The sequence below is a fragment of the Phyllostomus hastatus genome, unplaced genomic scaffold (assembly GCF_019186645.2).
Source record: "Phyllostomus hastatus isolate PE091 unplaced genomic scaffold, TTU_PhHast_1.1 phas_scaffold_78, whole genome shotgun sequence".
Classification (NCBI taxonomy): domain Eukaryota; kingdom Metazoa; phylum Chordata; class Mammalia; order Chiroptera; family Phyllostomidae; genus Phyllostomus; species Phyllostomus hastatus.
In genome coordinates this window covers 45449470-45474421 of record NW_025334041.1, presented here as the reverse complement: position 1 = coordinate 45474421, position 24952 = coordinate 45449470, and the positions used below count along the sequence as shown (strand labels likewise).

The 24952-nt window shown below is 36.5% G+C and overlaps 1 protein-coding gene across 2 annotated transcripts in view; it reads left to right on the top strand.

Annotated features, from left to right (window-relative positions):
- Positions 1–24952, top strand: part of RELN (reelin) — a 561035-nt gene that overhangs the window by 326290 nt on the left and 209793 nt on the right. For both annotated transcript variants that reach the window (XM_045827532.1, XM_045827531.1), the window contains exon 11: positions 6074–6219. In XM_045827532.1, the coding sequence (XP_045683488.1) occupies positions 6074–6219 (146 nt within the window). The remainder of the gene's footprint in view (positions 1–6073; positions 6220–24952) is intronic.

The window sequence follows — 24952 nt, the reverse complement described above, 5'->3', positions numbered from 1 at the left end:
CCAACAATGCTGTTTTAATTAATTTTATTTCTCTTATTTCTCTTTTCTCTGCTCCTCATATCTCATCTGTTTGCATTGCCTAGATTTTAATTTAAAAAAAAACCTCTCCTCTCTAAGGAGCAATCTGAAGTGGCAAAAATAATCACTTAAAGTATTACAGTCATTAAAAAATTGGCTGTGGTGGAAGCCATGCATTTTCAATTTTCCTACAAATGATGTTTTAGCTTCCTTTTAAAGTGCACTTTGTATTTGAATTGTCTGCCACCAGCCAGCTTGACTATCAAAAAACGGTCTTCCAGCTGGGTGGGCTGAGTGACAACTCCTTAATGGAGGAAATGGATGGCGCTCTGCTCATGTGGAGGGGAAAGCATACCAGGCAGATTTCATTCCATCTGCCACCAGCTCTCTGCAAGCTGGCATTGCCCAAATGCCCAATATACTCACTTCAGCAAAAAAAGGATATTGTAGAAAAATAAATTGCAAGGCTACAGATGCTTGAAAGAATCATCAGGGCCATTAGACCCTAGGGAGATAATATTAAGAGGTGCCTTAGTGTTCATCTTTGATGAAAACCTAATTAAGCTATGGTGGAGGTGATTGGAAGTACTTTTACAAGTACAGAGGTGAAGTCATTAACATTTTCAGCAGAGTATAGGGAACAACCTTAGAAAAATGCTATCCTGAATTGCAGCCAAGGACTTGTTATATTGAGGAATTTGCACTGATGTTTCCTGTTGATGCTTTTCTGAATGGCAGATTCTTGTCACTTAGTTACACTGTGTTCTGCTTTTCAAGTAAAGGAAACCCAAAAACAACAAAGTAGGAAAATATTTTTGACAAATAGAAACAAATGAAGACTATATTTAAGGGATTTTTAATAACTGGGCAACTTCAGTATTTGTATGTCATTAATCAATGCTAGAATAATGCAACAAAGTAAAAATAATTATAATGAATGTATATTAGGAGGACTAGAAATAGAAATATTTAGAGCCATCTATAGAATTTATACTTTCACTTTACCCAGAATAATGCTAGTTACCTATTTTATACTCACCGTAAGTCAATCAAAAGCTATGACTCAGGAAGTCACGTGCTATTTATAATAATTTTCTCAAGGATGCCCAATAGATTTTTTTTTACTGTACTCAAAATAAAATAGTCCTAAATTTCAAAATATTCTTACTTTTTATCATAGGCAAGAGCTCATTTAACTGTATTTTGAAGTTGTTTAGATTTTAATTGTTATTGCATATAAATGACATGACTATGCATAAATGCTGAATAAAAACATCTGGGTAGTGAAATTACTGAGAGCAATTTTCTGAAATTCTTTTTGTACGTTCAATGCACATTTTGTTTGGATTTTCAACATAGTGCATTGATGTTATACAATACATCAGTAAGATAAGTGGCAATAGACATGTTGCATGGTTAAGTTTTCCTATCTTAGGAGAATGTTTGGTAATCTGCCAAAATTTGAAGGGCTTTTAAATTTCTAATTGATGATCTATCTGCACAGAAAATGAATGAGTATATGCAGTATCTTTACCATATGTATTGTGAAAAATATTTTTTTACATTTCACTAAAGGTTTTAAGTTGATCTGAAGAATTTTAATGACTATTCTAATGAGAAACACAAATAAAAATAGATTTAAATAGCCTTCAATTTCTCTATTGCCTACTGCTAAGAGTTTGGAATATAATAGCTTATTTTTAGAAAAAATGCATATATTCAGAAATAACAATTATAACACTTAGAAGTTTCAAAAAAACAGCTCCACATATAATATTATTTGTGCTTCTAACACCATCTCTAGGGAATAGATATTATTGGTTCCATTCTACAGCCTGGGAACAGACCTACAGGAGTTAAGTGACTTATACAAAATCATGTAGCCATTAAACAGAAAAAAGTACTGGTACATGCTTCTGATTCCAATCCCCAAATGCCTTGTGGATAATAACTGAGTTTTCATTCTTTGTTATCTTGATTGTTTTGGTTTTTCAGCATTTTGTTCTTTCTCAGTCTTTATCAGCTTGATTCATATAAGTACTGAATTAATTGAGGTAAATTCTAGAAGAAAGTTCAAATAACCCCTACCTAATCAAGCAAGCCATGATTCCCATTCAGATGCAGACATGCAATATCAAGCAAGCTGAAACCCAGGGACTCCATCTCAATCCAAATGCATTCATGGACAAAAACTAGGGTCAGGTGGAAATGGGAGGGAGGTGGGGAGGCCTGGGTGGGTGGGCTGGGATGGGAGTAAAAGAGAGAAAATTGTACTTGAACATCAATTAAAATAAAACTTAAAAAAAAGAATAAACAGATAGTAACCAGAGGGGAGGTAGAAGGGGATAATGAGGGGAAAGGGAGAGGGGTTTTCAGGAACATATATGAAGGACACATGAACAAAACCAAAAGGGGATAGGATTGAGGGAGGGAGGTGGGGATGGCTGGGGTGGGGGAGAGTAGTGGGGGGAAATTGGAGACAACTGTACTTGAACAACAATAAAAAAAGAAAGAAAAAACAAATGCATTCAGATGTAAATTCTTAGTTTGGGGAGCATCTGGGAGAGCAGACCCTTTCTAAAACATTAAGCCCCCTGTGACCCACCCTAAAATAGAATTAACACAAAACTCTAAACTTGCCTTGTAATGATCTTATGAACCCTCAGAATGAGAACCCTGAACTGTCCCCTACCCTTCACAAAATTCTTGAGTACAAGTGCTATATATAATGAGTTTCTCAGTTGGCCCAATCCTGCTCAGATGTCTTAGGAGTTCACCAGTTTCACAGACTATCCCCTATTTTGTAGTCCTAACATTACCTTGCTGCTTCATATTAGCCTTATTTCGAACTTGGAAAACATTGGCTTCTACTCAGAATGGCTGAGACAGAAATCCTACCTGATCTCCTCAGTGTGGTGAGGAACAGAGCAAGCCACCTGGGTGTAGGTTCTGTTCATCTGCAGGTCCTGCTGCTCAGATAATGACAGCCCTATCTTACTATGAGATAGAAAATGTTGAGCCACCTCCTCCTGAACTGTGGCTGTTTACTTTGGGTTTGTCACAATCTTTGTTCGATAATGTGGCATTGCACGTAGACTGTGAAGACTAGAATATTCAAAGAGCAATACTTCTCTCCCTTGACACCCAAAGGACATTGGGTCTAGTTAGGGAGGGAGAATAAAGCTAACTGTGAGTCTACCCTTAAACTTTGACAGGTAGGATTAAGATGTTTTCAGTGCAAAATGAACACTGACTGGTATAAACCACTGCCCTGTTCATTTGAATTTAGATTTAGTATTGAGTATGGTTCTTTTACTACAGATTGGTAAAGAACACTTTCTTCCCTATAAAAATAATAAAACTACAAAAGTAAACCATTTTATCCTTTGTGGAAACTTGCCAAAGACAGATCCTACTAATTTTTAGACCATATTAGTATGAAAATTAGTTAATACTCAAAGTGAGTGTTAAATTTTTCCAGGTTTGTGCTTCCCATGCTGGAACTTTTGCAGTTATAGTGACAAAAATGTATATTTAATAGATAATTTTCAATAGTACAATTCAGCTACAAATGTGTTTTGTAGCAGCAAAATAACTAATATAAATATCATTTAAAATATAGTTTTAGTTTTCTGAAACATCAAGACATTTTAATTTTGTGAAACAAGTTTAACAATATGCTATCCAGTTTTATGATGATTTGGTCTTTTACATAAAATTTCAATCTCAACAAAATTAAAATATGTATCAGATATGTTAATAATATTAACTTTTGAGGAGTGGTGAAACATAATTATGTATCACACAGTCTTAAAATATTAAACAATTCTGAGGTAAATGTAACCAAAATTGAAATAATTAAATTGATATTTAGCTATATATGACCAAGGTTTCATGTTAATTTTGTCATTATTTTTATTATACAAATATATCCTTTTAAATTGTAATATAAATTATTCTATTTCCACATGTGTTAATATTTCATGTATGCCATTTCCTTAAATAATGGTAATGTATTGTTTGCATTGATATCAGAGTCCTTATATTACTTGCAGACATAGGCCACAGTTGTTCAGGATTCTAGAATGTGAACATAATTGTAAAATTTATAGCTAAGTGGATTTATTATTAAGAAAGTCATCTGTATTATTCTACTTAGCATTTATTGTCTTTAAAGGATGTGCAGTAGTAAAGGATACTTGCATTTTCATAACTTGACAGTTTCTATTTACATTAAATAAATGACTCCTAGTTTTGATCAATGTGTGTGGGTTAAAGAGTGCATATAATGAGCTCAGTTTTGCATCCATGAATAACTTGTATTTGTTGTGGTGTGAAGTTTCTCAGGCAGATGATACATGCCACACACTACAGTATATCTAATATGATACAGGCCCACTGGATATGCCTTAACATCTTAATGCTGTGAAGTGACTCTCTGAAGATCATATGCTTTGACTTGAATGTGCAGGAACTTCTGAAGGCTTTATTTACTCTTTCATTGTAGTAGTCCGATTCCTCCTTAATTGATTTTACCAGCTTAATTGTCATAAAGCATTTTTTTGCATACATCTTTTCTCAATTCTAGAACACCAATGCCAAGGATGTTGTAGAGATCTCTTAGACTATCATTTAAGATCCATTAGACTGTAGACCTGACAGTCTACAGTCTAACTCTGAAAATCATGCCTACTTATCACCTTTGTCATTTATTCATATTTGTCATCCAACTTGGATATTTAGTTTTTATATTAAGGCCTGTTAAAGTCCTGCTCATTTATGGAACCTGCTCACCTAGATCAGCCCTTGGACACAGTGATTTCTAGTCTCTCTCACTCACCAGCACTTACATATGTTGCCTAGGATGGAGACCTATCTTTGATATATCTTAGCTAGACTGGGATTTTTTTTAGAGCAAAGATTATATATTATTATACTTTATTATAAACCCCTTCCTACCAGTGCCTTCCATAATGCTTTCCACATAATGGGTTCTCCCTAAAGACTGATTATTTGAAAAGGCATAACTGTATCATTCATTCATTAATTTATTGAATTATTCAAAGAATATATTTGAATTCCTACTATATGCCAAGCACTGTGCCAGGACTTGGACTACAATGCAGAATAAAATGGACATGGCCCCCACCCTACAGAACTTGCAGTCACTGGGTCTAACTGATATTTTCTGCCCAACTATTTCTCTTCATATCTATTTCATTCTAAGAGTATATAACTTAAAAGGACGTTTGATCTTTCATTTATTAGCGTTTCTTTATATATGACTTATAACCACATATTAATGAAAATTTATCATATTTTTAAAAGTATTCGGTTTACTCAGCTCCAGTTTGCTCTTGCCTTAGACTATCCACTTCAAGCTGAAAAAAAATGGGTTAAAAATTATTACAAGAAAATTTTTAAAATTTTTTGTAAAAGTAGTTTTCTTTTGGAGAATAATGAAGTTTGTGATCCCTCAACTCCTCATTGGGGATATCATGCACTTCTTAGGTATGGTCAGAAACTTTTACTCAGAAGGTAGCTGAGAATATATGATCATATCAGGGATTGCTTTGACCTTTTCTGTATTCCATGTTTTGATTAGCTGGCTATTCTACTCATATCCCATTTGTAGGCAAATTGTGAAAGATTTGAATGACAAGCTAGATATATATGGAATATTGAAAAGGTCAGTGCAATTTAGCCCATAACTGCAGTATTGAAAATATATGATATGTCATTATCTAATTCCCACAACAAGGACTATGTTCAAGATGGGAAATTACTCTAATTAAAATATTCTTGTTTCATACTGAAGGCTGAGATGGCAAAGCTCAAATGGCCTCTTGACTTCTTTTTTATAATAACTTAGTAAGTTAGAAATTGTAATTGAATTAAACAAGACTAAAAAAAGAGGTAACAAGCTCTTTTGACTTGAGACTCCATCTTGGAATAATATAATGACTTTTCTAAAAATTGTAATTATACATGAGTAAGACAGCTACAGCTACAGAACCAATTCAACAGCCACCCCATGCTCTCTTTTTATCTACAGCATAGCTGTCAGTCAGATGGGAACTCCATTTATTTCCATGGAAATGAAGGCAGTGAGTTTAATTTTGCCACCACCCGGGATGTAGATCTTTCTACGGAGGATATTCAAGAGCAATGGTCAGAAGAATTTGAGAGCCAGCCTACAGGGTAAGTAATTGTTATCTCCCATGCTGTGTATAGCACTTACATTTATTCCCCTGGACATATTTTAAATGCATATTGTTAAACAGCAAAGCATAGTCAAATCAATCCTGATGATTCTTAGAATAGAAAAGCCAAAAGTGTTACACTTAACCTAAACATTCTTTTTTAGTAATCAACTACTTTAGCATATTAAACATTTGTGATTGTAAATATCTTTTATCTTCTGTTCAGTCACTTAGACATCATCATTGTTTATTCAGCTTTTACTGGGAGAAAGCTTTTATTTTCAAACTGTATAGAATATGAAATCTTTTCACTACTATTACATTGAGATTTTCAGTTGTCTCCCTGAAATCTGAGATTTAGCTATCGATTATCTGATTTTCAGTGGATTGTGGTTCTGATCTTTAAAAGTTATTTAGGGGATGAAGTTTATCTTTGAGATATTTCTTTAAGGAAAGAGATTTTTTTTAATTAAATATTTATTTATTTATTTTAGAGAGGTGAAGGGAAGGAGAAAGAGAAGGAGAGAAACATCAATGTGTGATTGCCTCTCACACACCCCGTACTAGGCACCTGGTTCACAACCCAGGAATGTCCCCTGACTGGGAATTGAACCTGTGACCCTTTGGTTCTCAGGCCAGCACTCAATCCACTTAGCCACACCAGCCAGTGCCTATCTTTGAAATATTTTTAAAAGAGAAATATGGGACTGAGATTACAGTACAAGAGATCCAAAGCAATGAGAATGGTTCGGTGGTAGTATATTCTCGCCATTCTGAGCTGTGTGCTTTCTTTTGGATCCAATGTCCCTAAGATATGTTCTGTTAATCAAGTAGCACTTTCATAAGTTCAAATTAAAAATATTAATAGGTTCAGAAAATCAAAATTCATAGGGTAGTATAAGTGGGGAAGAAATTCTAGAAGTTTCTTGGTTCTCACTTGGCTTTCTTTTTGCAATAAATACATGTACTCAGAACACCAGCTCCTATTGTTTAGTATATGGTTTCTAATACTACAATGAAGATGAATGAAATAACATTAAATATAATTTCATAATGAATATGAAATAGCAGTAATTTTACTGTTAATTGTGAGAAACTTCTCCATAATACAGTTGAGATACAGTTATATCTCTCTGATCACAACAAATTAAATCAAAACAGGATGGAACTTCTCTGTGACTGAGTGGCAAGAAGATGAATATTGTTCTCTTGGGCTCCCCACTTCCTGGCATTGCCCAGGAAGTACACTCATATTCGGTAAGAGGGAGATCTGACCTGCAGCCTGAGCTGCCACTGCTGTTACCCCTTGCAGCCTGTGGCTGACAGCTCTGCTCCTCCTTGCCCCAGGGATGTCTCTCAGATCCAAACTGTGGCACTGGCCAGTGTGTCCTCTGAAGGCAGGTGACACTTTGAGGGTTGCCACCCTCTCAGGGCCTACCATTGACCTCTCTGGGCCTAGCACTAATGCTCAGGCCCTTCAGTCCACAGTCCTTCTTTTAGGTTCCTGTCACCCCTGAAGTGCCCAGTGTCTCTCCACATCTCCTTGGGGGACCAGCAACTGCTGTTTCTCTTTTTAACCTCAGGATCAACACAGGCATTAGGCTGCCTTTTTTGTAACCCTTACAATACACAGGGCTCATTCCACTCAACTCACAGACCTAAGGGCTTTGATGGGGTTCCAGAACTCTGACAACATACACAAGGTTTCTTTACCTATCTACTGGAGATAAAGGATCTATCACCAGGAAATCAGTTCTTTCTTTTTGATCCCAATTCAAATACCCTTCCTAATTATGTAGCTTGCCTATGAGGGGGTCCCACATTTTGAAATAGAAGAGATTTGTTGACCCCCATGCCTTCATTTTTCCAAGCCCAGATCATCCATGCAGCAGTGAAAAGTCATCCACTTCAGTGAGACTTGCATTTTCTGGGGACTCAGATGATCTTCCCTCATCCCTCTGAAGCAGAGAGAGAAACACAGGTTTTTCACCTTCAGTAGTATCATTTCACATCAACCCATCTTCTCTGTCTTTTTCTCTCTCACCTCCTCTCCCTATCTCTCTCCCTCCAGGAAAACTTAGTCTTCACTGCCATTTATTCTTTTTCTTTTGAGGACAGAGAAAATTTATTTTCACATATTTCCTCTCCCAGAATGCCCTCTTCCTCTTTTTAAAAAAGCACAGAAGAAACCATCTCTGCTAGTAACAACAGAAATAAACACACAAAACTCATTCCTGAATTAAGCTTAGAAAGCAGTTGAGTTGATAATGGAAGAAATTAAACATATTTTAGAAAATTAATGTACTGTCCAGAAACAGCTTACTATATATATATTTCAATTAACAGAGTAGACATTTCATTTTCACAGAGCACTAATGATATAAGAGAATTTATGGTTAAACCAAATCATTCATCTTTCAAATCAAAACAAATAAACAAGAAAGGAATTGAAAGTATTTGTATCTAAAAAAGAAAGAGCTAAAATCAGTATGGACAGAGAGGAACATCAGAGCAAATGCCAGCCACTCTGTGACTCAGGTGGTTTCAATTAGGCTCTTTGGCCATTTCTCTGGACTAAGGATGTTTTGGGGTTCAGTCACAGTAAAGAGGATGATACTTTCAGGCTACGGCATTGTCAGTAGGTTTCTCTTCCAATAACATAGGATATTGTGCTTGACAAAAACACCCATGCCTCTCTAATTGGTATACATTCATCATGCATTAATCAATTCATCTAAATTCTAAAGGTAATTTATTCTAGCAACCACACCTTGGTTTATTTACAGCTCTTCCCCTGGGATATCAGGCCACACCCTGCAGAATTACCTGGCTTATACTCTCATCTGTTGGCTCAGTTACTAAGCTGACATTATGTTCTAAAGGTATAAAGGGATAATGATAGGACCTAGTATTTTCGGCAATTGGGGTGATGATAAAAATGCTGTTTAGTCTGTAGTGGTATGTGTGTATATGTGTGTCCCCTCCCCACACCCACCTAGTCCCAAATGCTGCTTTATTGGTCTAGGAAAGAATGCTGTGTAATAACTTTCTATTGTAGCTTCAGGAGGAAAATCCTGTCACAAAACCAAATCAATGTGAAGCACTTATACCTAGGGTAAAAGCTGACAAAGAAAAACAGATTAGGAATCTCATACTGAAATTCTTGATGTGTTTTGTTTTCTCAACCAGGTTTACAGAATATTTATCTCACTCTTCTCCTTGGCCATCACCACTCACACAGATAATTTGTCATTATAGGCTCACCTGCTAAAACAGAAAACAGATGATATTTATGAGTGACCGATTGAGTTGATTGAATTCTATAGCTTTGAGGTCAGTTTTTAAAAACAATTTAACTATGTTTTTCTCCTGTAAGAAATATGAGAGAGAAAATAGAATATGTAGTCCTCTCTAATAATATTTTCAAAACATTTCATTTGAATAGCAGGAAAGAAAGAAAGCCAGTAAGGCATTATGACTTTTTTAAAAACCTTCCTTTTCAAATATCCCTGTTTTCCTACCATTGAATCAGAGTATTTTGCCTTTCATGTCATTACACTTTCCCAAATCCAATGTTGATAGGTTTAGTCTTTTAAAGTGGGACTTTAAAGCCTTTCTTCTTTTTCCTAAAGAAGTCATATCTGATACTTCTGCAAGAAAGAAACTTTAATAGATATGCTGCTAATTTATGTGACTCTTTCTGAATTTTGGCTTAACCTTACAAACACATCATTTAATTAACAACTATTATATCTCACCTAACTGAGGTTGTCTTTAGGTGGGAGGAGACTTTGTAGAAAAATGTATTGCAATTAGCTTCCAGCCAAGATGGCGGCATGGGTAGACAGGCCGTGGCTGGTGGAGCAGGCAGTCCCACATTTGTGTGCAGATTAACTGGGAGGATCACTTGCGTGCAGATAAACAGGGAGTAAGACAAACCATGCAACCCAGGGTTCCAGCATGAGGAAATAAAGCCTCAAAATCTCTGACTGAAAAAACCTGTGGGAGTTGAGGGGGTGGAAGAAACTCCCAGCCTCACAGGAGTGTTTATTGGAGAGACCCACAGGGTCCCAGAAGGTACACTAACCCACCCACATGGAAACCAGCACCAGAAGGGACCAATTTGCTTGTGGATAGCAGGCAAAGTGACTGAAAGCCAGCCAAGAGCCGAGCAAGCAGCCTTGTTCCCTGTCTGACCCTTCCCCCACATACAGTGCCACAACACAGCAATGTGGGTTGCCCCACCTTGTCAAATACCTAAGTCCCCATCCCTTGCAATATACTAGGCACACCAAGACAAAGAAATATGGCCCATATGAAAGAACAGATCAAAATTCCAAAAATAGAAAAAAGCAATGAAGAAATAGCCAACCTATCAGATATAGAGTTCAAAACACTGGTAATCAGGATGCTCACAGAAATGGCTAAATAGGGTTGCAAAATAGAGGTAAAATGGGAAGGCTATGTAAACTGAAATAAAACAAAATACACAGGGAACCATCAGTGAAGTGAAGGAAACAGGAACTCAAATTAATGGTTTGGACCAGAAGGAAGAAATAAACATTCAACCAGAACAGAGTGGAGAAATAAGAATTCAAAAAACAAAAAAAAAAAAAATGAGGAGAAGCTTAGGAACCTCCAGGATATCTTTAAATGTTCCAACAATCAAATCATAGAGGTGCCAGAAGGAGAAGAGGAAGAGCAAGAAATTGAAAACTTTTTTGAAAAAACAATGGAGAACTTCCTCAGTCTGGCAAAGGAAATAGACTTCCAGGAAGTCCAGGAAGCTCGGAGAGTCCCAAAGAAGTTGATCCAAGGAGGAACACACCAAGGCACATCATAATTACATTAGCCAAGTTTAAAGATAAGGAGAGAATCTTAAAAGCAGCAAGAGAAAAGGAAACAGTTACCTACAAAGGAATTGCCATGAGACTATCAGCTGATTTCTCCAAAGAAATCTTGCAGGCAAGAAGGGGCTGGAAAAAAGTATTCCCAGTCATGAAAGGCAAGGACCTACATCCAAGATTGCTCTATCCAGCAAAGCTATCATTTAGAATGGAAGGGCAGATAAGTGCTTTCCAGATAAGGTCAAGTTAAAGGTATTCATCATCACCAAGCCCTTATTAATATGAAATGTTAAAGGTACTTATCTAAGAAAAACAAGATCAAAACTATGAACAGTAAAATTACAACATATTCACAACTCTCAACAAACCAAACCTAAAAAAAAAAAACAAAAACCCACAAAGCTAAGCAAACAACTAAAACAGGAACAGAATCACAGAAATGGAGATCACATGAAGGATTATCAGTGGGGAAGGGGAGGAAGGAAATGAGGGAAAAAGCACAGGAAATAAGTAGCATAAATGGTAGGTAGAAAATAGATAGGCAGAGGTTAAGAATAATATAGGAAATGTATAAGCCAAAGAACTTATATCAACAACCCATGGACATGAACTATGCGGGAGGTGGGGAATGCTGGTGGGAGACGATGTGCAGGGCGGAGTGGAATAAAGAGGGGAAAATGGGACAACTGTAATAGCATAATCGATAAAATATATTTACAAAAATAAAATAAAGAAAAATGCATTGCTATAATATGGATTTTTTTTATATAATCATTCAGCCAAAATGGAAACATTGTATGTTTTTACTATTCAGATTCTTTTTTTAAAATCTTTTTTATTGCTGTCACCAGGGTATTCATGTTAAAGAACAACTCCACAAATGCAGTGGATATTAGATTATTTGAATAAAGACAGCGTGTTACAGTCTTCCCCACTTACCCCAATATTAGACATTACAGAAAATGAGCAAATGAATTTATTTGTAATAACTCTATAAAGCAAGAAAGTGTGGCCTAATTGTATCAGAAATTAAGGATTACACAAAAAAGAAATAGAGAGGAGAAAGGAATTTGTTGGAAGGAGGAAACTATAGCCCAAAACACATGTTGAAAAAGACACTAGAAAACGTGTCCCAGTGCTGCTCCAGATCAGTGATGCTGGACGCAGAATAGGACGCGAATCTGAGGTGCTGCTGTAGGCCCTGCCAAGTAATGGGCCCTCCCTACACCCACTTTCCAGCAGAGATCTGTCCCTAGGAACAAGCAGTAGATGTGGACACTTGGAAAGGAGAAGCAGGGCAATGCCAGGAGACTGGAAACCTGAAAGGGATGAGGAGCTACCGTGGCTATCCACAGCCAAGGGCTCATCTTATCCTCCCCATTGATGGCCATTTATGTACCCAAACTAAGAGAGAATAGTAGAAAAAATTTTAAACAAATGATCTAGAATTATCAAATCTGAGTAAAATCAACTTCATAATAAACATCAAACTGAAGAACTGAGAGCTGAGGAAATGGAAATAACAAACTAAAATGGAGACTTTATGAGGAGTATAATTAATATCCTTAGAGGAGTCAGAGAGCATACAGTGTTTGTGAAATTAAAACAGATTTTGTAAAGAAATAAAATATATGTGAGAAAACAAACTTGGAGAATTTTCTCCCCCTAAATATCAGTATAGTCATAAGGGAATAACAAATTAATGAGTTGGACATTTGAGTCTTGATATATTTCCAGAACTAAGGTCGTTAGATGTAAGAAAGAGAGATGTAAATGATGGGCAGTGTGCATTAAACATTAAAATAACAGGACTTCTAATATTAGAAATAATAGAACTTCCAGAAGGAAAGGTCAGAGGGAATATATTGAATGAAATACTCAACGGATATTTATTATTGAAGAAAAGTTCCTGAAATTTACAAAAGAGGAAGAAAGAAAAACCTCTGAATCAAAACACTTAGCAATGTGAGTGGAAAAATTCTCATTGGGAGAAACTAACAGAGGAAATCCTAAAAGCTTCTAGTTGAAATTCATTGTACTTTCCTTTGTAGCACTATGCCTAAGTTTTAAAAAATGAAACAATTATTTTAATTTCTGAGAGGAAATTATTTGGAACATAAAATTCTCTGGAGAAATATCATTCTTTCTAGGGAAAATAAAAGCCTTTTGAGAGGTGCAAGGTTCAGAAAGTTTACCCTGTGGAAGAATTGCTAGAAGATGTGTGTATGCCTGGAAGTTAACCCAAGAGGAGATCAGAGAGTCAAAAAAAGAGTAATAACCAAGTAAAAAATTGAGGTTTGTAGTTCAGTCTAAATAAACATGTGTGATGGTGGTTGTTTTTGCGAAATGAATTTACTGGGGAGACACTGGTTCACAAAACCATACAGGCTTCGAGTGTATAACTCAACAAAACATCATCTGCTCACTGCATCATGTGCCCATTGCCCCAAGCAAAGATATTCTATCCACCCCCCTGCAGCTTTTCCCCCTTTGCCTACCTCCACCCACCCCTAACCCCCTCACTCCGGCTGCCATCACACGGCATCTGTGTCTATGTGTTATGCATGTGTGTTTTTTTGGTTAATCCCTTCACCTTCTTGTTACTGAAAAAGTTTATTAAAAACTTGGAATTAAGCCCAGCTGAGAGGTACAAAGAGAGGTTGACAAAAAGAGAGGGAGAATATGGAAGTAAAATACTGCCAAAGTTTTTAACTTGCCTGTAGTGAAGATAGACATCTTGGTTAATTTGTAATGTTAATACAAAACTGTAAATGTAAATATGTGTGTTGAAAAAATCAGATAAGCCAACACAGGTTTATCTTCAAAAACTTCAAAACCACTAGGTTAACACAGAATAGAGGACTTAGTCCAGCAAATTTCAGGAAAGTGAAACAAAGTGAATAAATAACAGAGTGAATAGGAAGCAAACAATTTGGCAGAAATCAGTATAAACATATCAGTAATGATACATTTGTGTGAGTTGTATTCATTTACTAAATGAGATCCTCACAGTAAGTTTTTTTTAATCAGCTATATATTCTCTACTTATGAGAGACCTAAACTAAAATAACACAAGAAGTTGAAAGTCAAGGAAGAGAAACTAATATTCCAAGCAAATGCAACCAAAGAAGCAAGGAGGCATATTAAAATCAGGTATTTAAACCAGATTAAATAAAATTTATCCCATATAAAGGGGTATTTTATGTAACAATATATTATAGCACTTTGTACAACACGTGGCACATAATAAGCTAGCAAAAAAATTTTAAACATTAGTTCTTATTCCAACTCTAATTACTATCAGTAATGGGACATGCCCAGAAAAGAGCTCAAGAAAGTTTGCTCATATTCATTAATGAGATATAAAGGAAACACAAACAAAATTAAATGGGCCATTGAAACCCCTAAATAAACCACAGAAATATGTCATTAAGAAAAAAAGACAATTATACTAGTTAAAATGATAAGTGGGTATCTATTGAAACCACGAAGGTGCTAAACTAGATCAGAGTAAACTTGTTGCAAGCTGTTAAAAGATACATACTACTTCTAACTTGTTCTGTTTTGCTTTTAACCTGGTTCTAACATTGCTTTATTTTTTTTACTTTTTTATTGTGTATCTTTTTATTCTTGTTTATTCTATTACAGTTGTCTCAATGTTCCTCCTTTGCCCTCCTCTGTCTAGTCCCAATGCCCACCACCACTCCCACAGGCCATCCCCACACCATTGTCCATGTCCATGGGTCATTCATGCATGTTCTCTGACTAATCCCTTCCCCTTCTTTCCACCATTCTCTCCCACCCCCTTTCCCCTGGAAGCTGTCAGTCTATCCCTGTTCCCATGTCTCTGGTTCTGTTTTACTCATTAGTTTATTGTGCTTATCAGATTGCTCATATAAGTGAGCTCGTATGGTATTTGTCTTTCACCAACTGGCTTATTTCACTTAGCATAACAGTCTTCAGTTCCATCCATGCTGTCACAAAGAGTACAAATTCCATCTTCTTTATTTGTGCTGGATAGTATTCCACTGTGTAAATGTACAGTTTTTTAATCTGTTCATCTACTGATGGACATTTAGGCTGTTTCCAACACTTGGTGATTGTAAATTGTGCTGCTATGACCATAGGGGTTAGTAAATGCTTTTGAATTGGTGTTTCAGGATTATTAGTGTATATTCCCAGCAATGGAATTGCTGGGTCAAAAGGCAATTCCATTTTTAATTTTTTGAGGGAATTCCATACTGTTTTCCATAGTGACTGCATCAGTCTGCATTCCCTTGAATAGTGCACTAGGGTTCCCTTTTCTCCACATCCTCACCAGTACTCATTGTTTGTTGATTTATGAATGATAGCCATTCTGACAGGTGTGAGGTGGTATCTCATTGTGGTTTTAATTTGCATCTCTCTAATGGCTAGTGATGTTGAGCATTTTTTTGTCTACCTAGAGGCCCTCTGTATGTCCCCCTTGGAGAAGTGTCTATTCAGGTCCTTTCCCCATTTTTTAATTAGATTGTTTGTCCTCCTGGCGTTGAGTCATATGAGTTCTTTATATATTCTGGAGATTAAACCCTTGTCTGATGTATCATTGGCAAATATGTCCTCCTATACAGTGAGTTCCCTTTTCATTTTGCTTGTAGTTTCTTTAGCCATGCAAAAGCTTTTAATTTGATGTAGTCCCATTTGTTTAGTTTTTTTTCCCCTCTATTTCCCTTGTCCAAGGAGATACAGTGACAAAAATATTGCTACATGGGGTATCCTAAATTTCACTGCCTATGTTCTCCTCTAGGACTTTTATGGTGTGACAACTTATGTTTAAGTCTTTTATCCATTTTGAATTTATTCTGGTATATGATATAAGTTGGTGATCTAGTTTCATTTTTTTTAATGTGCTAGTTCAGTTCTCCCAACACCATTTGTTGAAGAGGCTATATTTACTCCATCATATGTTTGTGCCCCATTTGTCAAATATTAATTGACCTAGAAACATGGGTTTATTTCTGGGCTCTCTGTTTGGTTCCATTGATCTATATATCTGTTCTTATGCCAGTACCAGAATGTTTTTATTACAGTGGTCTTGTAGTATCATTTGATATCAGGTATTGTGATCCCTCCGACTTTGACCTTCTTTCTCATGATAGCTGTGGCTATTCAGGGTCTTTTTTGGTTCCATATAAATTTTTGAAGTATTTGTTCTAGATCTGTGAAATATACCATTGGTTAATGATTAACATCATTTTAATATGAATTGCACTGAATCTATAAATTTCTTTGGGTAGTATGAACACTTTAATGATGTTATTCTTCCAGTGCATGAACAGAGTATATGCTTCTATTTATTTGTATCTTCCTCAATTCCTTTCTTCACTGTTCTATGGTTATCTGAGCATAGGTCTTTTACCTCATTGGCTAAATTTATTGTTAGGTACTTAATTTTTTGTTGCAATAGTAAATAGGACTTTTTTCTTGGTTTCTCTTTCTGATAGTTTATCATTGGTATACAAAAATGCCATTGATTTCTGAATAATTTACTTTGTATCCTGCCACTTTGTGGAATTCACTTATCAGGTTGAGTAGTTTTTTGGTGGAGTTAATAGGGTTTTCTATGTATACCATCATGTCGTCTTCAAATAATGACAGTTTTACTTTCTCCTTTCGAACCTCAATGCCTTTTATTTCTTCATCTTGTCCGATTGCTGAGGCTAGGACATCCAGTACTATATTGAATAAGATTGGTGAAAGCAGGCACCCTTGTCGTGTTCCTGATCTTGAGGGAAATGCTTTTAGGTTTTGCCCATTGAGTATGATGTTTGCCCATTGAAGTATGTTCCCTCTGTTCCCACTTTACTGATTCTTTTTATCATAAATGAGTGCTGGATTTTATCAAATGTTTTTTTCTGCATCCATTGATAAAATCATGTGACTTTTGTCTTTCATTTTGTTTATGTGATGTATCACATTTATTGATTTGCAAATCAATCCATCCTTGCATCCATGGAATAAATCCCATTTGTTCGTGGTGTATTATGTTTTTAATGTATTGTTGGATCTAGTTTGCAAGTATTTTGTTGAGGATTTTAGCATTTGCTCATCAGAGATATTGGCCTATAATTCTTTCTTTAATGTATCACTCTGTATCACTGTAAGCCAGTGTCAGATGCTGTCCACATCTGGCCATTGGCTGTCTTTTTGAATCTTCACGTGATCCACTGTTTGTGGCTGATTCCCCTGGGTATGGCTGCTCCCAGGGTGGGCCAAGCTGCTCTGAAAAGCTAGCATTTATCAGCACTGGATCCAGAAGTATGTTAGCAAATGTCCCAAGTCACCACAGTATCCACCTCTGCCTGTCTCTGCCTGCTGGCCTGCTGTCAATCTTAGACTAGCCACAGACCTCACTGTTTCTGAGAGGGCCTCTGGTGGAAACAGGGGGCTGTGATTTCTGGATCTCTCATAGCAAGTGACTTTCAGACTTCAAGAAAGATAGTGTGTGTGTTCCCTTTCTTCTGAGCCACTAGTCTGATTCTGACTGGGATATTTCCCTGTACTCAGCAGGGCAGAACCCCTAGTAGGCTTCCAGAACACAGATTTTGGGTCTGCCACGTGCCAGAAGGGTGTTTCTGTGGCTTTCCCATGAGGGGAATATACAAGTCTGTCTCCCAGGATAGTGTATGGATTGGCTACACCTACCACCAGTCTCTGATGACCCTGAGTCTGTGCTGTCTCCTCGGCACAGGTTAGGATGTAGGGTGGGAGAAAAAAAAAAAGAAAGAAAAGAACAAACAAAATATCAAAAAATATATCAAAAAAGAAGTTGTTGAGTGAGGCAAACAGGATTTCAGAGGTTGTGACAAGGGGATTTCCAGGGAGTGTGGGGAGTGATTTCCCACAGGACAAAGTAATTAATTTTCCCTTGGGAAGAACTAGGTCTTCTCAAGAAAGATGGCTAGGAACTCAGATATTTCTGGGCCCCCAAAATCCCACAGCTGCTCTGCCAAGACTCTTCCCAGTTCCTCCCACTCCAGACTCACCTCACACAACTCCAATCCACACCACCCTCCCCTTGCTGGAGCCCAAGGTGGGTAGCCACAAACACAAAGCCTATGCTTTGCCCCTTTGAGGAAAAGGAAAAAAAGAATTAAAAAAAAAGAGGTGGTACATTTTTCTCCAGCAGTTTTCATCTCTCTGTAAAGCAGAGAGTACCCACGGTGCAGAATCCTTGATCTTCTGATCTGGATGTTCTAGGAATGTCCCTTGTGTGGATTTTGTGGACCCCCCCCGCATTGTGTTTGAGTCCTGATTTTTATTCACCCATTCATTGATGGGAACTTTCCCCTGTCTGGCTGACTAAAAGACTCAACACCTACCAGGACCACCTCTGCATTGAATGGACTTCTAGGTGTGGGTTGCATCCCATCAGGGCGCATACAGGAGGCCACCTATTGATGCCTCTATTTTTTTTTATTGTTGTTCAATTACAGTTGTCCCCATTTTTCCTCCATTGCTCTCCCCTGCCCTGTCCACCCCCTTCTAGATGCTTGTGTCTCACACCAGTGCCTCTCCCCCTCTCTCCCTAGTCCATAGATTATATCCTGTATGCATCATCTTCTTTCAAGTCTCATATCTTCCTGATAGGGTGGGTAAAGGAAGGGAAGTGTCCAGCAGCAAAATTGTAAGACTAGATGGTGGCGGGGCACTCATGCCACTCCCTCCAATGAGTCTCCCACTTGGGCTCCCACTGCTGCACTCACTCCATGGTCTCTGCAGTCAGTGCCACCCCAGCCACCTTTCTCTTCCCCCAGTGCTCCCAGCTCCTCAGCCAAACCACAGCCTCCGCATTCATACTCTGCCTCATTCACAGTTCCAGCAGCTCCCAGGGTCCAAGAGGCAACAGCCCCCTCCCTGGCTTGTGCCACAGCCCACAGACCCTGGCTCCCAGTGGCCATCAGGGTGTGTGGCCCTCCCCAAGTTAGAGGACACAGAGACAAGTTTGGGCACCAAAGTGTGGCCACTCTGGTGGCTTCTTCCCAAGGAGGATATTGTCATTTCCTCAGATTAGCTCCTGCTCTAAATCTGCATAGCCAGATACACTGGGCTGGGTGGCAGTGGCAGCAGTTCCACCAGAAGAGCCCTAGCCATCTGTCCCTGAGTGCCCTTACAGGCAGACAGACACATGCATACTTGCACACACACCCACACACTCCATGCTCACACTCGCTCACCCCTGCCCTCACTCACACTCAGCTGGACTTTTGAGTTCATTGCTCTGTAGCTGAGCTGCAAGACCAGTCCAGGGCTGGGAGCAAGTGGACAGAACTTCCAGCTACTCTGCAGCCATCTTGGAACCCCTCTTTAACATTGCTTTCTATTTAAGCAAATTATTTTTATCTTTAAAAAATATAGCCCTGGCTGGCGTAGCTCAGTGGATTGAGCTCAAGCTTCGAACCAAAGTATCTCAGGTTCGATTCCTAGTCAAGGCACATGCCTGGGTTGCAGGCCACAGCCCCCAGCAACCACACATTGATGTTTCTCTATCTCTCTCTCTCTCCCCCGCTTCTCTCTCAATAAATAAATAAATAAATAAATAACTTTAAAAATATATATAAACAGTATTTTCAAATAAAAAAGCTCTATAGGATTAGTTAGACATGCTAAAATTATTCTGGAACTCATTCATATGCATTCTAGACCATTTTTTAATTTGCAGCATATTTACACAACATGTTTGCCTTTGTCACTGCCATTCTTGAATTGGTTAATTGCCCCTTTCCCCTCTACAAACCAGCTGTCCATATGAGCATCCAAAATATAGCCACTGGCTCCCTATCTGAGACGACCTTCTTTACTGAAGTCATATGGAAAAAGAGGATGAAATCTGAATTCTTCTCAAGTGATTTGATATCTGAAATCCTGGGGCAACATTAACCAGTGATAGGATTTTTCTGTTGAAAATATCAGAGTAGGTTACTGGCATTAAAATGTCCATATGCCCACTTCTTCAATATGTCTTTGTTTTCCATATTCCTTCCTTGGTAGTTGACCTCATCAACACTGACCACAAGACAATCCTGAATATCCAGGAATTTATGTGAAGAACAAAACTCTGATACCTTAGAAAGAATAGCTTGGGATTGTCTGCACTCTAAAACATATCCAGAAGCATTAGGAGACTGAAAATTTAATCCCTCAGGCCCACAAAGTAGGCTAAATAATATAATTATTACTATATTTTGAAATTCAACAATAGAATAATGACTAACTATAGCTTGTCATGTACATAAAAAATATTATATGGCCTGTTATAAAGTATTAATAATAACCTGGAAAGCATGTACATTATTAATGTAAGTGAAAAAGGGTACAATACAAAAACATTCATACACCATTATTACAACTCTCTGGAAATATACATGTAAAAATATAAGAAGCAAATATACTAAAATATTATTTGTTTTTGTCTCTGGAGTAATGTGATTATGGGTGATTTTTCCTTCTGGTCTTTATATTTCGCAATTTTTCAATAATGAGAATATTGTTATCATAATAAAAAAACAAATAGAATTTCTTTATTTAAACTTCAAAAAGCCCTGGCTGGGTGTCTTAGTTGGTTGGGGTGTCATCCCATACACCAAAAGTTTGCAGATTCAATTCCCAGTCAGGACACATACCTAGGTTGAGGGTTTCAATCCCCAGTCTTTGTGAGTGTGGGAGGCAACAGATGGATGTGATGTTTCTGTCTCTCATCAATGTTTCTCTCTCTTTTTCTCTATCTCTTTCTCTCTCTCTCTATTCCCTTCCTCTCTCACTCCAAATCAGTTTTTTAAAGACATATCCTTGGGTAACAATTAAATAATAATAATAATAAATAGAGGAGTGTTAAGAATAATATAGGAAATGGAGAAGCCAAATAACTTATATGTATGACCCATGAACATGAACTAAGGGGGGAATTAATGGAGGGAACTGGGGTATCCAGTGGAAGCAGGCAAAGGGGAAAACAAGTGGGATGATTGTAATAGCATAATCAATAAAATATACTTAATAAAATAATAATAATAAATAAACTTCAAAAAATATTTCCAACTGTACATTTTTAGAGTGACTTATGCAAGTGTCTTTTCTCAGGCCATAGCCATCACTTCTATGAAATCTTTTCCTAAATAAAACATAAAAATAAAAAGCTAGTAGTGGCAAATACTTCCCATATGTGAAAGAATACCTAGAATTTTAACACACCAGCAAGACATAGAAAAGATGACAGATGGGAAACATGATTTATCCTAGGACCAAATTTCCATTCTCATCTTTGGCCTTGCTGACTCTTTTCAAATGGTCAGAGAGAGTAATCTCTGAACTGCTAACTTATTTCCAATTCCCTCCAACTTCCAGTCTTGTAGTCCCATTCTACTACCATCCATAGTCTATTAGGATAGCTGATTTATAAGTTTTCTCTGAAGAAGCTCTTTCAAGAAATATATTTACAAACAATTAATCCAAAATTATGGAAAAATTTTAGCACAGACAATGATTTCCTCAGGTCAGTCGCAACTTAGTTTCTGATAGGTAATTTAATAAAGAGACCAAAATGCAGATATTAGTTATATATTTTAAAGACATTGCTTGCACAGTGGGACAAAATGTCTTTCTTCAAATTGAATGCTCTCTAATAAAATTAAGAAAAAAAGTAATATAAAATGATTTTATATTGTATTCCTTGTTCTAGAGAGATAGTACCAAAGAATCTTACATATAACCATTGAAAATTAAAACTGCATATAGACCAGAGGAAGCAGTCTCCAATTATGGCCTTTTCAATGTGAGTTGATTATTTTATTAAAAATAGACTTTAAATTTAGAACTCTTTAGAACAGTTTGAGCATTTTCTTATTATTTTCTATAAATTATTCCCTCTGTCCTACCAGAATTATGTTACCCTTGATTAGAATACTTTTTCCAAAATACTTATAAAGCTAAAGAGGCATTTTATTTAAGCTTGTAATTCAGGGTAAGTGAATTGAAAATAGATTGCCAGTCTAAATTAACATTGTATTAAATGGGTCTTCTTTTTAATAGGCATGTTTATTTTTATTAAAGCAAAACACACTTTGACAGGCAGATAACACACTTTTAATAAATGTAGGGGCCCAGGTAGATTGTGACCCAAATCTCAATACAGAAGACCCACAGGTAGATAAAATGCAAACTTTCAGCTAAGTATCTCCTTGCTTAAAGATATTTAAGCAAAAACACTTTATATACTGTACTGCAACTTTGTCCAGGATTGTTTCTCTGCTTATTCTAGTATGAAAAATATACACTTATTATATCTTAGAAATTCATCTTAATTTCTGCTTTCACGTAATATTTTTTTAAAATAGCACTACGGTTTACAGAGGAGGAGAAAAGGAAACTGACACTGATTGATAGTATAATGTCCCATGCAATACATTATTTTCTGTAAACATTCTCCAGAGTAGGTCATATTTCTGTCTTATTGGTAAGGAAGCTGAATGCTGTTTACTATTCTAAAGCCAATATTTTTATGAATGTTAATCCAGGAAAAGTATAAAAAACATGATATGTGTAATAAAAACCCTAAAATGAAATTAACTTAAATGAAATACAGGAGAACCAAAAGAAGAACATAACTTTTTGAAATGCAATTAGTACATTCAGAGAAGCTTTCAAATAGAGTTCATCCTTTACCTTCCCCTAAGCTGTCCTGATAGAGGGAAAACTTGTAAATGTAATGGATGTGGAGAAGCCTTCAGTCAATGTACACACCTTGCTAGACATCACAGGACTCATACTGATAATAAACCTCATGAATATAAATTAATGTGGAAGGGTCTTTACCTCTAGTACATCCCTTATTAAATATCAGAGAATTCATCCGAAATACAGACCTTATGGATATAATGAATTTATTTAATCTCAGAGAATTCATAGTAGATTAAAGACCTATGAATTTGGCAAATGTGGGATCTTATAGCCAGGCCTTATTCTATATTTTAGTTCAAACCTAAGGTTGTCAATTGGTTTAATATATTCTGGAATTTATAATAAAACAGTTTTTCATAGGAAATGTAAAATGCTCTATTACCTTTAGAACCCTTTATGCCAATAATAGCAGCAAATAATCTGAATAAATATAAAACCTTTATTGCCTATGTTAACATTCTTAGTATTTTCATCAAACTATAATGAAATCATTTAGATTTTCATTCTGAATTATAATACATATAAATTAAATGCCTTTTAAAATTCTTTTTATTTGAATATTATTTGATTATTTCAAAGCAAATGTTTAAAATAAAAATCAAAGCCCCATGCGAATCTCATTTCCTACTGTTAAAGTGTTCATGTATATATATCAATTATATATATATATCAATCCCTATTAATAGACAAAGAAAATTGTAAAAAATGTTTGCATAGTTGTTAAAGTGTTTCTGAAAGATAAATTTCTAAAGGGAAAATTGGAGAATCAGATATGTATGTGTACACATACATATGTATGTATATATGTAATCTTTATTTTGGTATTCACTGCCAAGTTTTCCTTCAAAGAATATATATGATACTTATTTTAAGCTCATGAAGGAAATTTTTTGTTTAATTTTAGCTTTATTGATATAATTTAAATTGACATGATTTATTTTTTTAATTTTTAAACAATACTCTATTATGCTATTACAGTGGTCCCATTTTTTTCTCCCCTTTGTATCCCTCCACCCTGCACCTACCTCCTACCATTATTCTCCTCCTCCCCCTTAGTTCATGTCCATGGGTTATACACACAAGTTCTTTGGCTTCTCCATTTCTTATACTATTCTTAACCTCTTCCTGTCTATTTCGTACCTACCATTTATGCTTCTTATTCCCTGTACCTTTTCCCCCATTCTTCCCCTCCCCACTGCCACACCTCCATGTGATCTCTATTTCTGTTCCTCTTCTAGTTGTTTGCTCAGTTTTTTTTGCTTGTTTGTTTGGCTGGGTTTTTTTTTTTTTTTTAGGTTCTGATGTTGATAGTTGTGATAGTTGTGAGTCATTTTACTGTTCATAGTTTTGATTTTCTTCTTTCTCTTAGATAAGTCCCTTTAACATTTCAGGTAATAAGGGCTTGATGATAATGAACTCCTTTAACTTGACCTTATCTGAAGAGCACTTTATCTGCCCTTCCATTCTAGACGAAAGCTTTGCTGGATAGAGCAATCTTGGATGTAGGTCCTTGACTTTCATGACTTGTTATGCTTCTTTCCAAGTCCCCTTCTTGCTTGCAAGATTTCTTTTGAGAATTCAACTAATAGTCTTATGAGAACTCCTCTGTAGGTAACTGTTTCCTTTTCTCTTGCTGCTTTTAAGATTCTCTCCTTATCTTTAAACTTGGCTAGTGTAATTATGATGTGCCTTGGTGTGTTCCTCCTTGGATCAACTTCTTTGGGACTCTCCCAGCTTCCTGGACTTCCTGGAAATCTATTTTCTTTGCCAGGTTGGGGAAGCTCTCCATTATTTTTTTCAAAAAAGTTTTCAATTTCTTGCTCTTCCTCTTCTTCTTCTGGCACCCCTATGATTCAGATGTTGGAATGTGTAAAATTATCCTTGAGGTTCCTAAGCCTCTCCTCATTTTTTTAAATTATCCTTTCTTCATTCTGTTCTGGTTGAATGTTTATTTCTTTCTTCTACTCCAAATCATTGACCTGAGTCCCAGTTTCCTTTCCTTCACTTTTGATTCCCTATGTATTTTTCTTTATTTCACTCTGCATAGCCTTCACTTTCTCTATTTTGCGATGATACTCAACCATTTCTGTAAGCACCCTGATTACCAGTCTTTTGAGCTCTGCATCTGATAAATTGGCTGTTTCCTCATTGATTAGTTCTTTTTCGGGA